We start from the raw sequence: 23,402 nt of genomic DNA, 5'->3' as shown, positions 1-23,402 counted from the left end.
ATACTGCAGCCAAAGTTCCTCTGAACTCTTTCCTTGGCAGAGGTTATAAGGTCAGTGTGAATATACGTTACTTCGACATACAGTAAAGGAACTGCTTCTGAGAACCCGTGGGTGTTCTCCTATCAGCAGTCACCTGCTGGCAATAAGGCTTTGGTCACTCGGGCTGTCTCATCCTAGATTTCTAGTGTTTCCTGCTTTCATGAAAAGAGAGTCACGAAAATCTTAGCTGGCTCTTAGGGTGTGTTCATACACAATATAACACCATTGTGAATCACAATGAAACAAATTTGCTGTGAAGATGGACTGTTGCAACTGATGGAATAATTTGAAATCACTTTGATTAGCATAATCTAATAGAAATAAATATGCTAGAAATACCTATTAACACTTCCTCTGCCACTTAGACTCACCAGGATACAAAGTAAGTGTTCCTGGTTTGGACTGCAGACTGCAATGGGAATTTTGGGTTTTTTTCCTTTCATCTTCTTTTGGCAAAAAGCAGAGATTAGGTGTAACAGAAAAAAAAAAAAAAAGAAAAATCCTTCCCATACTACAATATAGCAGAGGTGGCACTATACGATGATACAATACTGAGAACAATTCTAAAAATTGTGAAAGAATTCTAAAAGATTCTAAAAATAGGGTTGAGTTTTAATGAAGTCAGCGGTAGTATTTTTTTCCATCTGTTCCTGGTAGCACAAAGTGATCCCTGGTTTCACACTGCAAAATATTATAATGGATAAGGATACCAGCCTCCTGCCTTCGTCCCCTCACTGCTTCAGTCATTGCTACCACCTTGAGTGTTGCAGAACATGGGATTATACTCCATGTGCCAGAAATGGAGGGGCTGCAGATATGGCACAGCAACGGTGTGCAAACACATTCACTACCCAGTATTTCCAGGTTTCACTGGTTGCCAGGACTACTTTTACCGATTATTTTTCACATAAAACAAAACATTTGCGGAAAATTTTTTTCACTCTTAAAACCACAGTCTTTGTACAAGCCACCAATAAGGTATCTATAAACACAACTGTTCTCTTTTACGCACACAGGTGAGGTTTTACACAAAGAAAAAGGAGAAAGTTTTTAGTTACTATAATGGTAATCAACACAGAAGCTGCAATACCAGGATGGACCAAGGATCTCTTGAGCCTCACATCCAGTCCCTGACAGTGGCTGCTTTCGCCCCTGGTTCCCCGTTTCTCCATTTCCACCCTTTCATCTCTGACCGCTTCCATTCCACCGTCAGCTGTCCCTCACAACCATTCGACCTCTCCGTTTTCTTTTCCCTTTAGACACCCTTTTCCACAGAGGGCCCAACACCTTTGTGGGTCAATAAACACAGTGCTTGCTCATGGAAAAAGTGTAACCAACGGAAAAAATACGAAAACGCTATTTAGACACAAATGTTGCCTCTCCCCGTGATGGTGACAACATACGCTACTCATGACATTTGGTTAGGCATTCTGAAAAGCTTTGTAAAACACAAGTGCTCCTACATTATGGACTTCATAATTGGATCTGCAACTTAATTAAGAACTTAAGTGGCCAGAGAGCTTAGAAGAGGCTACACATTCAGGCCACAGGTTCCTATACATTTATTTAAGCGGCATTGTATAGGAAACCATGGCCTCAGACAGCCTCCGAGTAGGACCTGCGGTAACTGCAGCTACTGATAATGTTAAGCTGCGCAGTGAATTATCCATTTTTGACTGAGCTACAAAGCCCCTCATGAAGACTCTATCAGCACGTACAGGAAAAGTAAGCGGAAACCCTGTCAGCAGCGTTGTCATGACAGACAGGCGCGGGAAACGTCTTGAAACACAACTCTACTCTTCAGTGATGCAGCACGTGGGGCTAATTGAGAACAAAAATTTGTTGCAGGAAGGTTGGAAAAAATCAACAACCGATACACGAATTTCCAGTGCTGACAACAACCGTGCATTTATCACAAGTCAGTATTTTTTGTTTTTCTTAACAGTTCCAGCTTCTGGCGTTAAGTAGGGGTGCAAAAATGTGAAGTTTACTTTTCCTTTTTTTACTTCTCCTATCTTTTTTAGGTTCACTGGGGGCCCTACAAACAAATCAAAAGCACAGAGAGTTTATTATTTCTACACTAGATTAATGATTTTTGAATGCTAGGGGTTAGGAAAATAGCTGCAGAGGCCCAACCTTGCAAAGCCTCTCAGAAGCCTTTTTTCCAGCCCCACGGGAATTGCTGGTATTACCCTGTGACTAACCACAGCCGCTAGATTTTTCCACTGCGGCCGCTAAGACGGAGAGCGGGAGCCGGTTCCCTGCTCTCGCACCTTCTGGCGATGCCGCCTCCTAGAACAGCGATGCCCCTGTTCAAATGTAAAAAGGCTGGGAAAGCATTACCAGGCACCCTATGGGCACGGCGGCAAAAAACAGAGTGGAAAGAGAAACACAGCCTTGTGCCGGTGGAGGAAGTGAGCAGGGTGGAAAGAGGCTTCCCACGGCTTCACCTCCCCACGCGAATTCTCTGCTGGAGGTTCAGCTTCGGCATCGGCCCCCGGCGTTTCAACAGAGAGGGAGCGTTAAATTAGAAACCGGCCCCATCCTTATGAATATGGCTACCAGGGATCAAGCATATTTTATCTAAATTACAGCGGAATAAACTTCACGCACATGAAATAATTATTAGCTCCGCTCAATTAAGAGTTTAGCCTAGAGAGAGAAAAAAAATTTAAATAAAATAGAAGTGCTCCTGAGAGAGATACTACAAAGAATATATACATCCAATTATGCAGCATTTTAGTGATGTGTGTAATTTAGATTTTAAACTGTGGATATGTTTACAATGGTATAAGCAGTAATACACTAAAATACATATTAATATTTTCAATTTGGCATCGTCCTAGTGATCATAAACTGTATTTACTTTTCTATGTTAATATACAGAAGAAAGAAAAAAAAAAACGCTCACAAATATTTTCTGACGAATTTATCAGTGGGAAAGCCTCAAGCTTTATTTGAAGCTCATTCCAGTTTCTGAAAGCAAACCTTTGTGAAATCACATTAGTTTAACAGAAATTCCTAAGTCAGAAAAAGAGAAGCCAAAAGCAATAGTTTGAAATCTCCTGCTACATTTTAACTTAGGAAGCCTTCCTGGTTTTCCATCCTCCCCACTCAAGCTATGTTGGTTCTCTCTGGGTTTCTGACAGCAGACTCAGAAGTGCTACTGACGGGCATCACCTCTTGGTTGCGTTTCAAACCCTCCCTTCCTACAGGTGGGCAGGCAGGACCAGCTAAACCACCCAAAAAGCTCTCTTTGTCTGTATTCAAGCTCTACTCCAACTTCCTTAATGAAACTGGCTACAAAAATATTTCCCCCTTCATGCTCTCTGCAAAACCAAAATACATTTTCGAAGTGAAGAATGAAACTGTAGCCTCTGTAGGGATCACAAAAAGTTGAAGCATAATCTGAAAGAGAAAATTTGCAGCAACACACATTTAGTTTATTTTTCATTGGAGAAACACTTAAGGTTTTCATAGAACAAGAGGAGCAAGGAAAAAGGTCAAGAGAAAAAAACCTGTAACAGGCAGAATAAAGTTTATTATCCAATATTGCTTAAAATGGGTTTTCTTAGGTGCCCTATATAATTCCTGTTCTTCAAAATTTTCTGAAATAGCTACTGAAATGTCACACCCACCTCAAATCGTATGCCCTCATTTATATCATAACAGGTAAAAAATACAAGCAAAGAGATTTATTAAGAGGAATACTAGAAAGCTCAACTCTGCACGTTAGAAAAATCACACAAATCAAGAAAGATCCTTGTAACAGTAATAGCAGTATCACTTGAAAGTGATTGTAAGTGCTATAGAATGTTTAAATACGCAATTAAATTTTACACTGCAACTGTCTTGAAAACAACTTATCTTCACCATTTTTTGTACGCATTAGCGAACTACTTTTGTCTTGCCTCACTCATGTTTGTAAGTAAGTTTACCCTGTGTGGTCCTTCTGATCTCTCCTGAATTGTCATGCAAAAATAAAATCCAAACAATCAAGGAAACAGTAGAAGTATGTAACTGGCCAAAGACAAGGGTAGATATAGTACTGAAAACTAATGTTAACATATAATAGAAAGTATAATTAGCAAACTGTTAGATTTTAGATGACATTACAGTTTTAACTATTAGATTTAATACCATTTGAAATATTACATTTTAGTAACATCTGTGTATAACTATTGCTAGGTAAGGATATTGACAACGGTAACGGACAGGAGGTTTGTAACATGAATAGAGCTATACAAAAAGTAGCTTCAAATGTATTGACTTGAATAAAAAAACAGAAAAAACAACAAAAAAAGGACGCTTGTATTTGGTAACGTGAGTAGTTTTGGATCACTACACATGATGAAGCAAAGCAGTGAAGAACGTGTAAGTTATTTTGATGCTTGGTTAACCACAGGAAAGCAGCTCTGCTGTGTAGCTGAGTAATTCAAAGCACTACAATCCATGGCTCACATGGAACTTGATATCCACATGCACGTTTCTTAGTTCCCATTGCCTTGACATAAGTTGTTTTTTCTCCCTGAAAGCAAGTAATTTTTCAAAAGACCAGTGCCTAAGAAACAGCAACTATTTCAGCAATCAATTTTAAGACCAGCTTATCCCATCCCTGTGAATAAAGTTAGCTACTATTTTAGGGAAGCGATTATGTAGTGAGGTTGCTCTTTCATCATACAGCATACATCTGTCCTGAGCAAAGAAGCTATTAGACTCTTGAATACATTTTTTCCCCTAGAAACTATAGATCAAGTCTTACAGGAAAAACTATGCAACATCTCAGGAAGGTTTTAGGAGGTAAAACAAGGGAGAATTATGCATCTGCACTGAACTAAAATTAGAAAAGCTGCCATATGGCTCTGTGAAGCCAGCAGCACGTTCTTATTCATTAGGAAGCATTCTGCTAACATAAAAACACAAGGCCTTCCTGTGCTCTCCAAATGTGTTTATCTTTTCAACATTAATGCACGATATATCATCAGGCTGCTGAAATCTCCTGCAGTGCATATTAAAAAAAGCACAGCTGCACTTTTTCTCAGCACGTTTATTCACTGCAAGCAATCTCAGAGCACGGCTCTGCCCACCTCCCCGACATACAGCCCTCTTGTTAGCACGGCTTGCCTCCCCTTGGGGGTTGGAAAGGGCCACGCGCCCACCCACCCGCTTGCCCGCCCAGCCCAGCCCAGCCCAGCCCAGCAGCGCCCCATGTGCCTCCCCACGCCCCACTCCACTCCTCACACCCTCATGGTTTAGCTTCATATTTACTACTGCTGGTGGAAGCCCACTTAAATGGTAAATGACCCCAGGGCTTAAGCTAAAAGCCCTTGGAAAGCTGTAAACTCAATTACTCGCTCAGGAGTAGCAGCATTTACAACACCGCGATTTCACCACGGTTTTAAACTGAAATAGGGGAAATTCAGATTAGATATTAGGAAGAAATTCTTTGCTGTGAGGGTGGTGAGACACTGGAACAGGTTGCCCAGAGAAGGTGTGGATGCCCCATCCCTGGAAGTGTCCAAGGCCAGGCTGGATGGGGCTTTGAGCAGCCTGGTCTAGTGGGAGGTGTCCCTGACCATAGCAGGGGGGTTGGAACTAGATGATCTTGAAGGTCCCTTCTAACCCAAATACGATTCTTCTTTGCAGTGTTTTCAACTTCTAATTGGCACAGCTGCTCTCCCGTCCCACACATACCTGCCCCACCTTCCCACTGTAAAGAAGCATCAGAAAGAAACTAGCTCTTCAAAAAGCTTTGCATTCTCATAAAAACATCAAATACAGGTAAGCATTCCTGGAGCTCTTCAAGCTTTGAGCGGTCTGCTCTTAGAAAATTCATTAACAGTAGCCAGCGTATAAAATTTTCATGGACACTGAAAGTAAAACAAGCACTGAAAAGCCATGATGGATTTAGGAATAGCAACAAACGGAAGTAATAATACATAAAATTAATACTAGTTTCATTTCTCTTAATAATTTTGACATTTCTCCATCATTCTTTTTTTGTACAAGTCGTCATTTTTGTCACCCAATACTACTTCTGTAAGAAGTACTGCCTGGGAATTAATTGCCCCCAGCTAAGTTAAACTGGAACAAGGACAAAAATAATGAAATTCAACTCACCAAGAATATTTTACTGCTGGACAGAAAGAAGCCCAGTATTTCTGTATGTTATTTTTGCTAAATACTTTAATACTCGTTTTACTACCTTTTCCTTGGTTTCTTCACCTCCCCATTCTCATTTTGCCTGTCTTTTCTGTCATCCCATCTACGATCCCTTTTTTCTCTCATTATTACAAAACTCAATGGCCTACTTCTTGGAACCGAGGAAGAGGACAGGTGGCAGCCCTGGAAGTGCCCCCTCCTTCCTCCCCTCGCCCCAGGAGCCGGTCGGCTCCAAGCCCCATGAGCTGGGGTATTGCAGTGCCACGCTCCTGGCACACGGCTCCACTCAGAGCACTGAGGCTGAGTCTCAGCCTCTATAAATACACTTAAATACCTCTTCTAAAGATTGCTAACTCTTGGATATAACAGTGGCAACTAAAAGTGACCACACTGTTTACAGAAATAGCATTATTTGCAGAAATATGTACCTACTATTCCCAGATTTATCTGCTTAATGCAGTGGCAGAGATTATTCACACCTGAGATGACCTCCTAAGGTCACTAGCTTCTGGTAAGTTAAGGACTGGGCAATGAAGTAAAACCCAGAATTACAACCCACTTGCTGCTGCTTAACTGAAGAATAAAGCGTCCTATGTGGGACCCCCAAATCCACGATGGCTTGATCCATCCCCAGCATGCAATAAAAATACAAAGCAACACAGCAAGTAAAATAATTTCCCTGATGAGATTATTTCTAGTATTTTTATTTATCAGTAAAGACACAGAAGGACAACGGTCATCCTACCATTTAAGTGAAATGTAAACTAAGACTAAAAGCAACCGAGGACCCAGAAACTATTTCTCACACCATGCCTCATTTGAAACTTTAAGGATACATCAAAGTACTGTATGGTGAGTGGCAAGTTGTTTTTCATTAAGATCTCTTGAATGTGGAATTAAGCTCCCATCACAACCTTCACCTGTTGACCCCCTGGACATGATGCAACATTGACCTTTTCCACTAAGTTTTCAAAAAAAGTGGAAATAAATATAACTGGGTGTAGTTTTACTCACGCAGAATTTTTAGACAGCTCTTAGCTTATTAAAATGTTTAATTAAGTTCAACATACACTTTTATATAAAATGAAAGGTTGTGCTTAACTTGCAAACTGATAAATCCAATGTGTGTGTGTGTGTGTATTCCTACGTTTTTAAGTTCTATCCTTTCTCTTTTCTCCAAAAAGACAACTAACACTGTCTTTCTAGCGTACACTGATTAGCTAGAGAAAGAGCATAAATAAATTAATTATCAAAGGTGCTGCCTGCCCAGGAGACTTCCCTACCAAAGGGCCAAAATCCAGGACAGTGCCGAGAATGTATATTTTTCACTGGTCTAAAATGCTTTTTTATATGCTGGGGTTTTGTTGGGTTTGGTTGGTTTTGGGTTTTTTTTTGTTAGTTTTTTTTTTTTCATACACACTTCCTAAGAACATGTAGTAACTGGTATAATCTCAAATCTCTGGTTGTGGTGTAATTTAGACTATTTTATAAGTGTCTAAAATACAGTACCTAGACAACAAAGGGGTACACATGGTAGATCAAGTACATTGGCTATCAGTGCCTTACCCCAAAACACACTCAATTTAATCAGTCACTTATTAGTCTATTCTGGAATCAGATAAGCAGATTCAAATCTATGTATCTGTAGCTGTATACACAAACACTTACATATCCAGGAAACAGTTTTTACTCTGTTGGTGTTTAGATGACTTCAAAACACTCATGTAAACTACTCAACTGTACATGATAACAAACACCACGCATCCATCAGCGTTGACTTAAAATCCATTACGTTAATATGGCTGAATTTCAAAAGAAAGAGCCAAGCTAACTGACCTCTGCACTAAAATATTAACTACAAATATTTGGCATCACTCAGCTTAACAAAGTAATTATTTTTTTTTTGGTACGTACTGAATTAGGACAGAAAAGTTTACTGTATTTTTTGGCATTTACAATTTTATAAGTGTTAGATATTTACTTAATGAGTAACCTCATCTTGTTTTGATAATTCATCTCTAAAAACAGCGTTAATATGAATGTCTAAATGGTGGGAGCCTGATGTTCTTTAACATTTTGGCTGAGCCAGTGTTTTCAAAGACAAGAAATATGGCAAGATCTGATAATTTTGTTCAAAACAGAGCTCCATCCCTGTCTCAGAAATAATATATTGCTTTCACAAAAGTTAACAGCTCTCCAGTTGGTTCTTTGACACGTGAAAACACAGGCAAGATTTTGAAAATAAAGACACAGGGTTAACACTCTTTAGACTAGAATCTGCAGATGCAATTGCCAAGCTAATTAAACTTATAGGTTTCCAAAACTTAGGCCAAAATAACATACTGCAAAGGAATATTAATCTAGCCAGACCCCATTTCTTGAAGCCTTACTCTTACGTACTCAACCAACTGTTAAAAGGAAACAGATGACTCCCTTTCTTCGAATGCCACATCGCCATGATTACAAAATATCTTCTTTATTTTAGGATGCTGATGATAAATCTTTGTGACACACCAGATCATTCGCAACAACAGGCAAAGATCTTTTTGCTTTATAAATTGCCATCGACGACTGCAAAACTTTTCAAGAGACCTAATATGGGGCACCAAAAAGAAATATGATAGATCATGTGCTCCCTATGAGCCCACAAAAGAAAAAAAAGTTTCCATAATAAAGCATAGGCCAAAATGGAGCACAGATAATTGGAGACAGCTAAGGAAGAACAGAAACAAGTTTAATTTAATGTGTCCATGCTAACATGGATAACAGGGCTCCTACTGCTTCTAATAGTCCAGATTAGAGTAGATAAATCTTTTACGAAAAAGCTGTAAATCATTAAGGACAAGTAAAGTTTTCTTCCTTTAACAGCGCAGTGTTCAGAAATAGAAGCTGGGGCCCCTCTTCTTGCTTTTTAAGGATGGAATTTTTTAATGCAAATCCTTTATGAAACTGTGTTTAAGATTCATTTAATATATTTCAACAGTGGCTACATTATTTCAGGTACATTATGAATGCAGCATAGCTGCTGGAAGGATGGTAATGACTATTAACACGTATCCTTTAAGATATTTTCTAAAATTAAAAGATCTTTTTTCATTACCCTAGAAAAGTTTGGCTTATCTTGTTGCTAAGATTTACATCCAGACAAAATCACTTTTAATCTCAATTACATTAATTTGTTCTGTCACATTTTAAAATGCCTGCTAATAGAACTGATAGGTACAAATGGGCTCCCTTCAATAGACTGAACCATACTTACAACTTAATTAATTAGGCGTTATCGTTTCTTGTTCTTTTATTTCAGAGTCATGAAGCAGGGATCAGCACCTAGTCTTAAATCAGTATAATCCATAAATAGCAAAATAATTAAACACAGACACTATTGCTTTCTCTATTTTCTTAGTGAGCTTTATCAGTTCTCCTCTGAGGGGAACCTTTGACCTCTTAACCATGGACGACTAGGAGCTCGTTGGAAAGGATGCTGCATGTCGTGGTCGTGGCCGCTACCGTAGCTGACTCTGTAGCTTCCTTGCTCTTCCCCAGCCCCAAGGTCCTGACGCGGCGCAGGCTGGGAGTGAGGTGCCCCCAGTTTGGCAACTGTTGTATTGAGCTTGCTGAACAAACGTGGCTTTAACCAGGAAATGTTGAAGATTAAGGTCTGACTCCAGTCAGGTCCCTCCTTGGCACAAAGGCTGGCAATGCAGGTCTGCCGCCAAGCCCGTGCACTGGATCGGAAGTGATAATCCAGAACCTTTTCCTCCAGTCTGCAATTTACTTACTCGCTTGCAAAAAGAAACATGGGTGCCTGCTCCTCACTTCACCCATTAGAGCACCAACAAGGGAGACCTTTTAAATAATAGTTGTTATTTCCACAGGATTATGGGACTGCCTCGGCCTAAACATTTAAGGATAAGGGGTTTTGAGCTAAGTATCTAAATCCTAAGCCATTTGTAGATCTGGGCCAAAGTACTTATTAAAAAAAAAAATCAGCAACAAAAAACCCCAACAAAAGAAACCAAACCCCCACCTTTGGAAAGGGTTTAAACTGTTGAGATAAAGGATATATGCTCCTTGTCTGAGCTTCACAGAAAAAAAGAATGACAACGCCTGTGACCATCACAGAGCTCAGGGAAAGGAGGAGTATTCTTTACGCAGTAACTCACAACGACCCTGAGAAAGCCAATATCCTCCCTCAGTTATATTTAATAAAGGTTTTATGGACTGGCTTCTCTGCCTGTATCACTGATACAAAACCACATCAACAAAAAAGCTTACTGGGCATCTTTACATTTTACATTGCCAACTGCAAACACATAATTATATTTTGAACATTAAGTACAATGGCCTGACAAGCTCTATTATAACGTCCCGTTAAAATTGTCATCTCTAGTAGTTAGATGGTGACTCAACTTCCAAGCTTAATGGTAATCACAATAATCCTTGATATTGATCAGTGTAACACTCAATGATTTATTAGTAAGTTCGATCACATTCCCTAAAACGATTTGATGATTTCTTACTGCAGCACTAAGAGAAAAAATAGTTATCAAAGAGACAACAGTGAATGGAATAAAACTGTCACAGGTACAGAAATGCTGGTCCCAGTGCTACAGCTAAAGCTACGCTGAAGGCAAGAGGGAGCGTAATTGGGGAAGAAGTGGAAAACAAAATGCAGGAAAATTATTAGAAAGGAGAGAAAAGAAAACAGCAAAGGCTGAAATACAAAGAAGATCCATTCTATGTAAAATATCACTTTTGACAGCTAGTGACAGAGAGTAATGGATTCGGAAAAGGGGGATATTAAGAAATAACTAAAGATATAAAAATAAACTCAAACATTCAAATATTTCCTCCTAAGCTAAGGAGGTAAAAGGTTTTGTAGAAAAGGGAGACAGGAAGAATTTTACGCTATGGGCACAAAATACCTTGATATTTTTCCACCCAACACCAAAACAAACAAACCAAGAAAAATCTAAATGAGGGTCCCTCTGAGTTTTCCGATCTATATTTAGAATTTACAACCTTGACATCTCTTCCTCCTCTTTTTTTTTTTATTTCCAAGTGAATCAATTGTTGTATTTAAGCACACTTCCTCTTCAATGTTGAACATAGGCCCAGACCGAATTTGACATAGAATAACCTGTCTCTGGAAGACATCTCCCTCAGAAGGATCATGGGAACTGCAGGTTGTTCCAAGTCTTTCTAGGAAATTGTGCCTCAGAAGAAAAAGTACCAGTAAAAGGCTAGTTGTCTTCATGCTCACACAGTTTAAGATGACAAGGGACTGGTTGTCTAGCCGCATCCCAAAACATTTCACCAAGTGACTCGTGCACCAAGTGAACATCCACTGAATTATGATATATATTTTGACAGACACACAAATCTGTTCAGGAGGGTTGACAGAACTTAACAATTTCTTCCTTAAGTTGCTTCTAATTTTAGTTAACTTTCCACTAAGAATTTGCACTTTATTTGGATTTGGCCACCGATTCCAGGTGTCAGGCCGTATCCTGCTTTTGCCTGTTAAAGAGCCCTCTGTGGCAGGCACACTGGGTAGTTCCATGTCGCTTTGTGTCGGTGAGCAAAGCAAGCTTTGCAGGGACATGCATTTCTGGTTCAAGATGAATACAGCCCCAGCCACAAGAGGTACCACACTGCTGCTTCTTCCAAAGGGGCACGTGGATACTAGTTCAGATAACACGGCAGTATCTGGAGCACCTCCAGTTATGGAGCATCTACTTTCAAAGTTTTCTACTTTAGTTTAACTGAAATTTATGTACTTTTCTGTCTCTGTCTTCTGACACCTGCTGTGATCTTGTGCAACCTAAAGAGTGGTTTGCTTTCAGAGGGAAGGGGAAAGTGTGTGTGTGCGCAGTACACACACAAGAGTACCCATTGTCTTGTAAAATACATATAGATGTGCCAACACAGTTTAATGATGAAAGAAAACAGAAGGCATATATGTCTTGGCTCTCTAATCATCTGTCTGAGGACATTCACTATGAGCTCCACGCTGTACACAACAGAGCAAGTAACTGATCGTTTACCACGTCATCCTTCAGACTTGAGTCTACGTTTCTTTCCCCAGTTGCACACTGTGGGCTTTTATAAAAGAAACTGAAAGCTGAAGGGAGTAATTGCTTTTCATATCCTCAGTCATTTCACATTCAAGGACCCCTATTTCTAACTAACTGTGCAGTTGTCCGTATGTAGAATCTTTTACAGAAATAACAAAATGCATGATTTAGAACAGATGCAATTATCTTGGTTCTAGTTTGAACACAGAGGAGCCTTTGATCAATACCTCTTTAATGTGCTGTGAATCCACGGGTTTTCAGGATTCAAACATGTTATGAAAGACATTGCACCCTATTGTGAGTAAATATTATATTATCGCTTTTCAGGCTGCAGTCTTTAAAAAGAAAAGATAAAAGCCGTGTAACAAAAGCTAGGTTCCTTATAACAGATGATCTCATTTTAACTAAAGTATCATCACTACTCTCAGTAAATTAATTTGCTATTCCATAAATTAAGCTCCACAGAGACAGTCAAGGTAACATGAAGTCTCCTTCTTCATTTACTTGCTTTACATGCTGCTGAGATCAGTACATTGCATTCACTAACCTAAAGCACACCAGCAAGCCCTGGTGTTCCACAGTCAGCACCTTCTACACTGCACACCTTCCAGGAGTAAGACACTACAAACACAAACATTAAGACTTGAATCAGCAGCCCCCAATTCTTCTTTAGCGCTTAAACTCAGTACTTCTTCTTTAGCACCTAAACTCAGTATTTCTTATTGACCAGATACCTCTGAAGACAGAGCAACTCGTGAGACACACTAGACTCAAGACCTTTGCTCACACTGTGGAAGGCTGGATGTCAGGCTACATTTCTGTATTTTATTCTTTCCCAAAACTTAAAATGCTAAATGCCTTTATGATGTTTACAGTTCATAAGAGATTACATGATAAACTGCAAAAGAAAAACTGTAAAGTTTTGAAGTTTAAACTGCTCAGTGACAGTTTAAATGCAGCCTGAGAACAATACACTGTCTGCAAGGAGGTAGCCTTCAAAATCCTAAATTTCAGGAAGAGATGTCTCCATCTTTCTTATACAAGTCACTTTTACTACACTACCAGAAGTAAAAAATAGATAGACCATTCTATGATCGCTAAATATTGAAGTAACAAAACCAAAACTTTGATGAAAATATTCCTGCAAAGAACAAATAGGGAACACTTGAGACATATCCCCCAAAGCATGTTAAACACAGAAGAAGCAGCTCAATCCTTTATAGCATTCCCCAACATTGGTATTATAGACCTCTTAGATTGCAACCATCTTTGCAGCTACAGAACATAAAATAAACAACCAGCTCCACGAATCTGAATGATTTTCTCTTTTGGTCATTTAGAAGTTATGAAAGGAAAGAAAAATAAAAGAAAAGTAAAATACAAGTAGGATGCAAAACAAACAAGCAAGTTTTCCTGCAACACCTGCCAATAATTACTATTTTTACCTGAAAAAGACCACTGTCTCAACAATCAGGAGCGAACATTTAGTTTCTCTTCAGCTTCAAGCCACAACTTGGAGTCAGAGCTTAGATTTCCGGTATAAAACTCCAAGCAAATTATCCCTGGAACTGAAGTCATCCATCATCGACAAAGTTGAAGTCCACAGACATGAGACATGTCTTGTTAAGTGACAGTTATCGCCCGACACCCTGCGATGCCCAACAGCGCCAATACAGCTGCAGGCGTTACCCACAGCTCAGTCATTGCTGGCATGCCTGGACCCACGTTGGAGGGGCCCCACCAAGGACCCGTGGAGAGACAGATCCTCTCCTCCCTCACCAGAACAGCCATATCAAAAATACTGCTCAGGCTCAGTACGCAGCCGCGCAAATGCTACTGCCAGGCCAAGAGGAGGGCAGGGATGGTGGAACCGGGGCTTTCAACAGCTGCCTCATTTCCCGCAGGTTAGTCTGCACATCAACATCTTTAGGACCACTCTATTATTGCTCTTAGTCAAAATAAAGAAAACTAAAATTGACCTAAATCTCCTAATCATATGATGACTAAACAGTCTCATTAACTTTGGGGAACAAGGCTATATTTATTCTAGAACGGCAGATAGGACTTTAACCATGATTAGGAAGCAAAAAACAACAACAATTCACTAAATCTTGTTAAGTGCATAGATTTTAGACTGGTTTCACAATTTTGATTACCGGTTTGATGATTATTTTTGTCTGTTTTCTTGAGGCAAGAGAATCACAGAATCAGAGACTGGTCTGGGTTGGAAAGGAGCTTTAAAGATCACTTAGTCCAACCCCCGGCCATGGGCAGGGACATCTTCCACTAGATCATGTTGCTCAAAGCCCCGTCCAACCTGACGTTGATCACTTCCAGTCAACAGCTTCTCTGGGCAACCTGTTTCAGTGTCTCATCACCCTCATAGCAAAAAATTTCTTCCTTATGTCCAATCCAAATCTACCCTCTTCCAGCTTAAAACCATTGCCCCTTGTCCTGTCACTACAGGCCTCAGTAAAAAGTCTCTCTCTCTCTTTCTCTAAAGTCCCCTTTAAGTATTGAAAGGCTGCAATAAGATGTGCCCAGAGCCTTCTCCTCTCCAGGCTGAACAATCCCAACTCTCTCAATAGTTTGAGCCCAGTGTGGACACAGCTGTATGTCATAAAGGTGTCTTTCAGCTACTCCTCTCATAATTCACATTAATTAAATTACAACACTGCTTCCACAGAAAACTATTAGTACAGCTAAAAAGACGTAACTTATGTGTAGATAACGCCTAAGCCAACTAGTCTGCGTGATACACAACTCCAGCAAAATAAGCAAACCCAAGGAAATTTCCCACTTGATGGGTCTGCTGGCTAATGACTACTTTTCGTCAGAGCCAGAAGAGAAACTGATGGTCTGCATTACCTAAAACCAGTTTAAATTCATCAGCAAATCAGTAGATCTCTGGAGGCATGCAAGTAGTCAAGTCAATATAACTGGATATTTAGCCAAAAAGCCTTACAATGTACAGAGGAAGATCAAAGCCACTTTCAGTGCATCACTCTCAGCTGTAGGTAGAGGAGACAGCAAAGCAAATTCAGTAATAGATTTTTTTGTAAATGTTCTGCATAAATTGCTTGACTTCACAGCACAAATTCCTCTGACACTTAATTCAGTCTTAAAATCCTATCAGGCTGAAAGTACAGCACATATAAACAATAATAGCCATGCAGAACTCCTTTGAAAAAAAAAAGATTCAAAAATTGGCATCAATTTTAAATCTCCTGCAATCTCAAAAATGATTAACATAAAAAATATAATTACAGCAAAACAGACCAACCGAAATATTTGCAAAACAAAAACCAAGTCTGCATACGCTCTCTTGTCTTAATATTCTGATTTGGTAGGATATTTATGCACATAACTTCAAACCTTTAAGTAGTTCCACTGACTTAACAGGGATTACTCATTTGTTTAAAGTTAGGCAGTTGCTTAAATACCTCGTGAAATATGAATCTAAATTCAGATCTGATAAATTCAAAGTAGCAGCAGCCAAAGTAACTCCTCATTACAGCTTTAAGACCATGTTGTTTTCCTTTAGCAAGCAATTTTACTTGCATGCTGGTGCTGGAGGCAATAATAGACTATCTGCTGGAGTGACCCCGTGATTATAAAGTAGTCCTGCTACAGGAAAGTGAAAACTGTTTTTGCTATCAAATGGGAAACCAGAAAAAGAAGATATATATGATTAACAACAAGCCTTCTGTTTTAATTCATACAGGTTCCATAGCTCTTGCGTGTCTCTCTTCTCTCAGCGCTGTTTAGCTTTCACGTGGTGATTCATTCCGTCCAAGGTTTGTCTTGTAAGGCTATTCTGAAAACAAGATCTGACAACTCAAAAGTGTACATTAACAACTAGACTGATAATCACCACCCTGATATCCCTTCCCTGTACTACTGTAAAGCTGATCTACAGAACACACAAAACCTCTTCAGAAATTGGCGACACATGAAAGCTGGACTCTGCAGGAAAATGGAACTGAGACATAAAATCACATTTGGGGATACTTCGGCACAGTAGGTTATATCTCACTGTATGTGAACCTAAGTAAGACAGGTGGATGCCATCCTAAAAAAAGGCTCCGGAAAACAGAAAGGCATGGAGAGTAGAGGGAGAAAAATAAGAGATACAGACCTGGAGTTTAATAAAAGGTACTCAGGGGACTTGAGAAAAACCCCCCACATCTTGTACTTGAAGTCAGGACACATTCTTCTGCACTCCTACTGAAGGGGTCAGAGGAGACTGCTTAGCTAGAGAAACTGCTGAAGAAGCTTACGGTGATCATCAGTGTTCTCTGTACCTACTGCATTGCCGATATCCAGAGAAGAGGGTAAAAGCACAACTAGATAATGAAGAAAAGGAGGTTTCAAAGCCTGAACCGGGAGATTTTCAAGCAGGGAAGTGTAACAAATAGTCTCTGCTTTAAAATGTGAGCTATTTACCTGCTGAGACTGAGGTTAGCATGATGGATAAAGAGCTTTAAACTAAGGACAAAGGTTTCATTTTTATATCCTGCCTAATACCTAGAAGGAAAAAAGAAATCAGCTAAAGGGGGAGAAAGCAGCCAAAAACAATAATGAGAAAGAAAAACGCTAACATGATGAGAGGAGTCAGGCAGATGACAAGATTCAAGAAAAAGGAATACTATAGGTATGAAAAGAAATTAGATTGATATGAAACAGTTCAATTGATTATAAACTAGGGAAGAAGAGAATCCAGACTCCTTTTATTTGCTGTCAGAATTTTGTTGTCTTCAGATATGACGAAATATTTTCAGCAGTATTTATACAACCAAAACGAATCTGTCTTAAGTGCTTAAGTTGTTTGTTAAAAATAAGGTCGGATCCTAAAATCAAACCTATTTTACCAAATGTATTTCTAAAGTACAACCAAATGGCTTTATAGCTTCTTGGCTGCCTAGCCTATAATGGAACATTTATCCCCAGTGGTCTTTACACTTGCCTAAACCAAGCTTTTTTAATTAAGCACGTGCAAATCGGAACTCACTGTGCTGGTACACATCTGTGTACATTACAAACACATCTGCAACGTATATGACTGTTATTCTTTCAAAGTAACAACATAGACTGCAAGGAACAGGCAAGCTTACACTTTCAGTACCATGTAACACAACCATAAAACTACCATTTCATGTCACTTCTATACTATAAATAAAAAACTGAATTTTTTTTTTTCCCCAAGTGCTTGAAACACAAGTCTCAAATCCCCAGCAGAAATATGCACTTCAGATTTACATGAATACAACTTCTGTTTCATCTTCATGCTAACATCGCAATTTTTCATCTCCTCTGGACATCCACAAATCTCTATCCAGTCACTGTAAGATAATTTGGTAAAAGTCCTCAGTAGAAAATTAAGCTTTTGTAAAGAATCTTGTCTTCATTTTCCCAAGTACTAAAAACAATTCAAAACCCATTTAAAACTACACACAATGGTTACATCTTCCAAATATCTTTTAACTCTTCTAATGAATTCAGTTACATGCATATATTTATAACTTGCTTTCAAATTGTAGTAAACCAAATCTCTGACATACCACAACTAAAGAATCTTTGAAGTATATACTGTGAGAAACGATATAAAGATAACAGTTATAGTATTGCAAATATGTATTTGCATATAAAATAGATCAGGATAACATTGTACTAAATTACATAGTATTACTAGAGCAAAAAATCTATTACTTTTTTCAGCTACCAGCCCAGCAAGCTTGACAGGGGAAATGAATATCAATCTGTACTTCTTCCTTCCTCATTTTCATTCCTAGAACCTAGAATAAAGTCTCCTTGTCAAATCTCAGCAGCAGCTCTAAAACCTGTTGCTTTCAGTGGCTTTACAAGGTATTTATAACTGACTGCGCTTTTGTAAGTAATTAGACCTTAATGTGCAATTCCATTTATAGATGAAGAAGAAAATTTGTGAAGAATTTTTAGTATTTATTTCAAGACCCCCAAGTCCTTACTAAAACTTCTAAGTAATAAAACTGTAAAATAAGTTTTCACTAATTTAACCTAATCGGGTTTTGAAGAAACGCAGAGTGGACCCACTGTGTAAAAACTGAGTTATCTCAATTTGCCCACGTTCACGTAGAATCACACAGGAATTTCAGGACGTTCATTCAGTTTTCTCCCACAGGTATTTAGTGTAACACTCAAAACCAACAACACAACTGTAAGAAAATATGATTTTTAACCTGAGTCTCATGGCACTTCATGCAAGTATAGTATTATTTTCATTACTTTATTTTAGAAACACATATTCTTAAGATAATGCAAGTGTTTGACCATTGCAAAGGTGTTCTAACGCATCTCATCTGTGGAAAAGCAATCAGAAAGATTTGGAACAACCTAAAAGTTAATGCATTTAAATGATGAATATATATAAGCCTAGGATTCCCAATGCAAGGTGATAAACTACCTAAAAAGCCATGGGACAGCAACAGCAATAGCCTCACTAGGTCTTCAATCTGTTTGCCCTGCTTAGGTCAGTTTTTTTGTGGCACTTGACAGAAGTATACGTGTACTGTGCTGTTTGTGCAGTTTGAATGTTTACTATATGTGAGCGCCATTTATTAATGAAATACCTGTTACAAAACAATGTTGTGTTTCAGAATATGCTGTCATTTGAATTTTTTCTTAAAAGGAAAAGCCTTTTAAATATCTTATGAAAACAAACAGATGTAGCTTTTACGTAGAAATTGGTATAATATTTTTAAATTACTTTAAAGGAATAATTTCAGATATTCTACTCTTTGTTTCTAGATCCTGAGATGCTATTAATGACCACCTTGAAGGTCTCAGTGTTTTGCAATGCCTCTTAGAGAGGCTTAAAGTCTAGTCCATACCAGATATTAGTTTTATGTAAAGTCTCAGTTATTGGACAGTCTGATTGTCCTCAGCTGAAGAACCTTGTGCAACAAAGCAACTTCGTAAAGAGTAATTCAGTATCTTTATTGCTCAAGGGTTGCAAACTACTTTTACTTGTCAAAATAAACAGTATTCGTAGCATTTTAGTCTGTCTTTAGAATTGTATTTTCAGTTGTTTTTGCAACAAAACTTCATGAGCTTAGAAAATGAGGTGCATATTTAGCTCTGGTACGATTCTGGCCCATGACAGCTTAAAAAATTTACGTGTAACCTGGTCCGATAAGTGTGAACATTTTATAACAATATAAAAACCTGGTTTTATGATATTGGTCCTGAACAACAAAACTCTGGATTTGCCAAAGTGGACATTAGTTAGAGACAGATTTTCAGACCAGATGTTCTAGAACCACTGAGAGAAATACCAAGTGGACTAACAGACTTTTCTCTGTGCACCCACTTCCCAGGAAAACATAATTTTTTTGTCCTTTTTCCTTCTCAGGTAAGGATAAGAAGAATGGAAGGATCAGGATAAGAGAAAAGGAAGAAGAAAAGAAAATCAGGAGAAAAAAAAATAATCTCAAAAGCCAGCAAGGTGCAAAATGATGATGGACACTGTGCCAGGTTATGAGGTATACTTCTAATATGGGGCATAGCAACTTCACTAGAATATAAATTTTAAAAATTATGGCAACCTAATAGCAATAAAATGACAACAAGCTGAGAAACAGGAACACGCCCAAAGATTAATCAATTAGAACCACTTTGGAGGCAGTTGACACAATCTGACACTTCCCACTTTCCATTTAGCTTTGAATAGGCTCATGTCTGAAACTGCAGATCTACTTATTTACTTGTTTTAGGAATAAATCTGTATCTAAATTATGCAACATGTAATCTCCACTTTTGTAACTTCACACATACAGTATGGAAAAGGAAGCATTATTTTCCCGCAGAAATCACAGAATACTGAAAAAGTGCAAGATGTTAATTAAAGTGTTTGAAAACCCAAAGGAATCGTTGTAAAAATAGTTTATAAAGAGATTGCAGTCTTCTATGTTGAAAGAAAAACGATACGCACCTACTTTAAGAATTTGAATCTGCCCCAAACACCTGCAGTGCTATTCACACCTGCCCACATAGACCTGTGCCACAAAACCCACTTTCAAAAATGTAAAGTTTCTAAAATATTTGGGGTTTCTTTCCTTTAAATAGGAAATATATCAGAAGAAAAGAAATACAAAACTAATCTTCTAGACAAAGAACAGGAAGAAAACTGTCACGTTCTCTGGTTTACATTTATAACAGGACCCTATCTAGAGATTAGAATAGTTGCAAATCCATTGTAGTTGAGGATATGATGTCATCATTTAAGGGACGCAGATAATTTAGTCCACAATATCTATTCATACCAACAAAAGAAAGCAAAAGGGGGGATGCAGAATACTTTCATACCCCACTCTCCTGAATTATTCCTATTTTACATGGATCCATCATCCATATAAGAGTATATAAGCAGTCTTTTTATTTCCCCCCAAAGCCATCTGCTACTGTAACTTCCGCAAAAGCACAACTGATTTCAATTCCATTAGATGCACACATTGGACCGACTTTCCCTCTCTCTAGGCAATTTCTTAAATTTTCTGTGAAGCTTATTTTTAAAAATACTGAACATGATACTTAACACACTCCATCTACATGACATTACAGCATTTTTCGTTACTGATTAAAAAAACCTGGTAATTTGCTAAAGAAAAGCTGAAGAGACTTTGCTAAAAATAAAGTAATAACACAGAAAATATTCAAAGTCAATTAATTACTCTTCTTACCTTGTTCTTTTATCTGACGAATTTGCTTCACAGTTTCTTTCAAGATTGCACATTTGTCAGGTTTAAAGTTAAAGTTGTCAATATCATTAAAATTTGCAAAAATCAGCTCTGCAAGTTCTTCTATGTATTTATTCTCTTGCTCACGATTGCGTTTCTCAGTGCTTCTTTTAGGGCTGAAAGAGGAGTTTATAAAAATGTTGTATTTAATGTAAGCTTGTTTGCCTTCTGGTCAGCTTAAAGATGATTTCAAATGGTTTGAGAGCAGTTTAACAAAACAAGGGAGAACTGCCCTCACTCACTACAAAAAAAAATAATTTCCAAGTTTCTCAAGCAGAAAGGTTTCCTCTGAAACAAGCAAAGGAGCATTTAAAAAGACATTACTTATTTTTTCCCAGTAGTCATGTTTTTGTTTCAAAAGAGGTCTGGGATATGAAGTTCAAAATAGAGGATTAACTGGTGGGGGGTGAGATTTGAACATTTACAAGTATCCTTCCTCATCACGTCAAGAATCCAGGGAGTATGAAATAATGACAGTGTATAAAAAAATAAAACAGCTTAGACAGTTAAACCAAACAATCCATACTCCCTACCTCCTTGTGAAATTACAAAAGACAGCTGTAAGAAAAAATGCTGAATGAGTGGTTATGCTTTAAAAATTATTTGTGTTGGTAAGGCAAATACTACAAGACTGCAAAATATTCTTCAAGTCTCTCATTATGATGTACAAGAGAGGTGGTAAAAAAAATCTTAAGATTGACAGACGAATGACTGAAGACTCTCTGCAGTGATTAGCCAAAAAATATTTTTACATAGCTCCTGTATTGTCACCCGAATTGTGTATTTTGGCACTAGACTGGATTTAAAACAAACAAGAAAATAATAAGAAATGACAACACCTCCCCACTCCCCATCCCCAAACCCACAACACCACAGAATTACTGAATCAGAGTAGTTTGGTACTGACTTCTCTTCACAAGAATAGCAACTTTGTCATTTTCTAATGAATATGAAACATATGTGCACAGGTAACATTTTTTCTAAGTCTTTCTCTTTCAACATCTTCAGACATAAATGGTCTAACCTGGGTCCAAGCTGATCGGGATCCTTGCGCTTTCTTGACTCTGCCCTGGATGGGTCAGAGGTGTTTTCTCCCATCCCACTCATCTTGAACACATATCAGCAACTAAAAGGAAGAAAGTGCAAGAAAGGGTTATGGTGGAAAAGTCATGAATTCTTTGTTCACATTTCTAAGTTTATTGTTCCATGCTCAACTCAGTTTGTACTTGGCAAATCTATCATTTGAAATAGAGTTTGTTTGAAAGGTACCAATAAAAATACTATGTTTATGACCCCACAAAACACTATACAAAACTCCTTCAGAAGAAAATTTGTGGTGGGCAAGTTAAATGTTACCATCTCTTTGATTGTTACCAGTTATGTAAGAACAGATAAGTACGTTTTGTGCCTGGGTTGCTGAATTTTCATGGCAATTTTGCAAGGTTGAATGAGGAAAGACAAAGGAAAAGCCATAGTGCCACACAACAAGAAAAACACAACAGAATTGAAATACGTGAAATGAAACGTGTATCGAAGCTACATGAAAAGGCAGCACATGCATCTTTGGTTAAAAATCAGAAGACAATGCTTGCACAAGTACACATACAATATCGTAGAAACAGAACATCTGTCAACACTAGAGATCACTGAGGAACTGATAAATATTTTGTACATATAATCTACCTCATAAGGAAAATAACTTGTCACGCTGTCGTGTTAAAACAACACCAGCTTATTATAATGTGTGCAATAAAGGGCCCGTGGAAATCCTGCTCTGCTCCTGGCTGGCTGTTGTCTTGTGCACCACAAGGAGCACATGAAACTTGCCTGCCCCTGATTACATACCCCTCAATAAGTACCGATATTCTAGAGGCAGAAAACACTATTAGAAAGGGCATAGGGAGATGAGGGACATGATCAAAAAAACCTCATGCAATACAGGGCAGTCCTAGCTCACCATCTGCCTAGCTGCTGCCGGTTTTGTAAGGATCATGGCACAGAGACGCTGCCAGACCTTTCAGAGAGCTCCTGTATTGTTTGGGATTAACAGAAAAATAAACACAAGGGCCATGAAAGAGGTGAGTATCTCCAGGAGGTGATTAATACCATGCTAAAATAAGAGCCGGAGCCCGTAATTCCATGATCACTTCACACCAGCATAAAACGGAAATCAGGTATCAAAACAAGGGGGTCCACCACCTCCTCCAAGACCTTCATTTCTGCCCCACCAGTTCCCTTCCCTCTGCTGGCCCAGTCAGCCATGCGTTGAACTCACTGAGGGAACTGCTGGGGGTTAAAACTGCGATCCCCTTCTCTTTTTCTTTTTGACACTGTAAAAAATCTAGCGGGC

General features: G+C 38.5%; 1 protein-coding gene across 5 annotated transcripts in view; it reads right to left on the bottom strand.

Annotated features, from left to right (window-relative positions):
- NCOA2 (nuclear receptor coactivator 2) overlaps window positions 1-23,402 on the bottom strand; it is a 196,357-nt gene that overhangs the window by 57,510 nt on the left and 115,445 nt on the right. For all 5 annotated transcript variants that reach the window (XM_054193663.1, XM_054193660.1, XM_054193659.1 and 2 more), the window contains 2 exons: window positions 22,077-22,178; window positions 20,996-21,168 (listed from right to left, as the gene is read on the bottom strand). In XM_054193663.1, coding sequence (XP_054049638.1) covers window positions 20,996-21,168; window positions 22,077-22,159 — 256 coding nt within the window. In that variant the 5' untranslated portion in view covers window positions 22,160-22,178. The remainder of the gene's footprint in view (window positions 1-20,995; window positions 21,169-22,076; window positions 22,179-23,402) is intronic.

The sequence above is a fragment of the Rissa tridactyla genome, chromosome 2 (genome assembly GCF_028500815.1).
Source record: "Rissa tridactyla isolate bRisTri1 chromosome 2, bRisTri1.patW.cur.20221130, whole genome shotgun sequence".
Classification (NCBI taxonomy): domain Eukaryota; kingdom Metazoa; phylum Chordata; class Aves; order Charadriiformes; family Laridae; genus Rissa; species Rissa tridactyla.
Note: the sequence above shows the minus strand (reverse complement) of the source record. Positions and strands in the feature narration are given on the sequence as shown.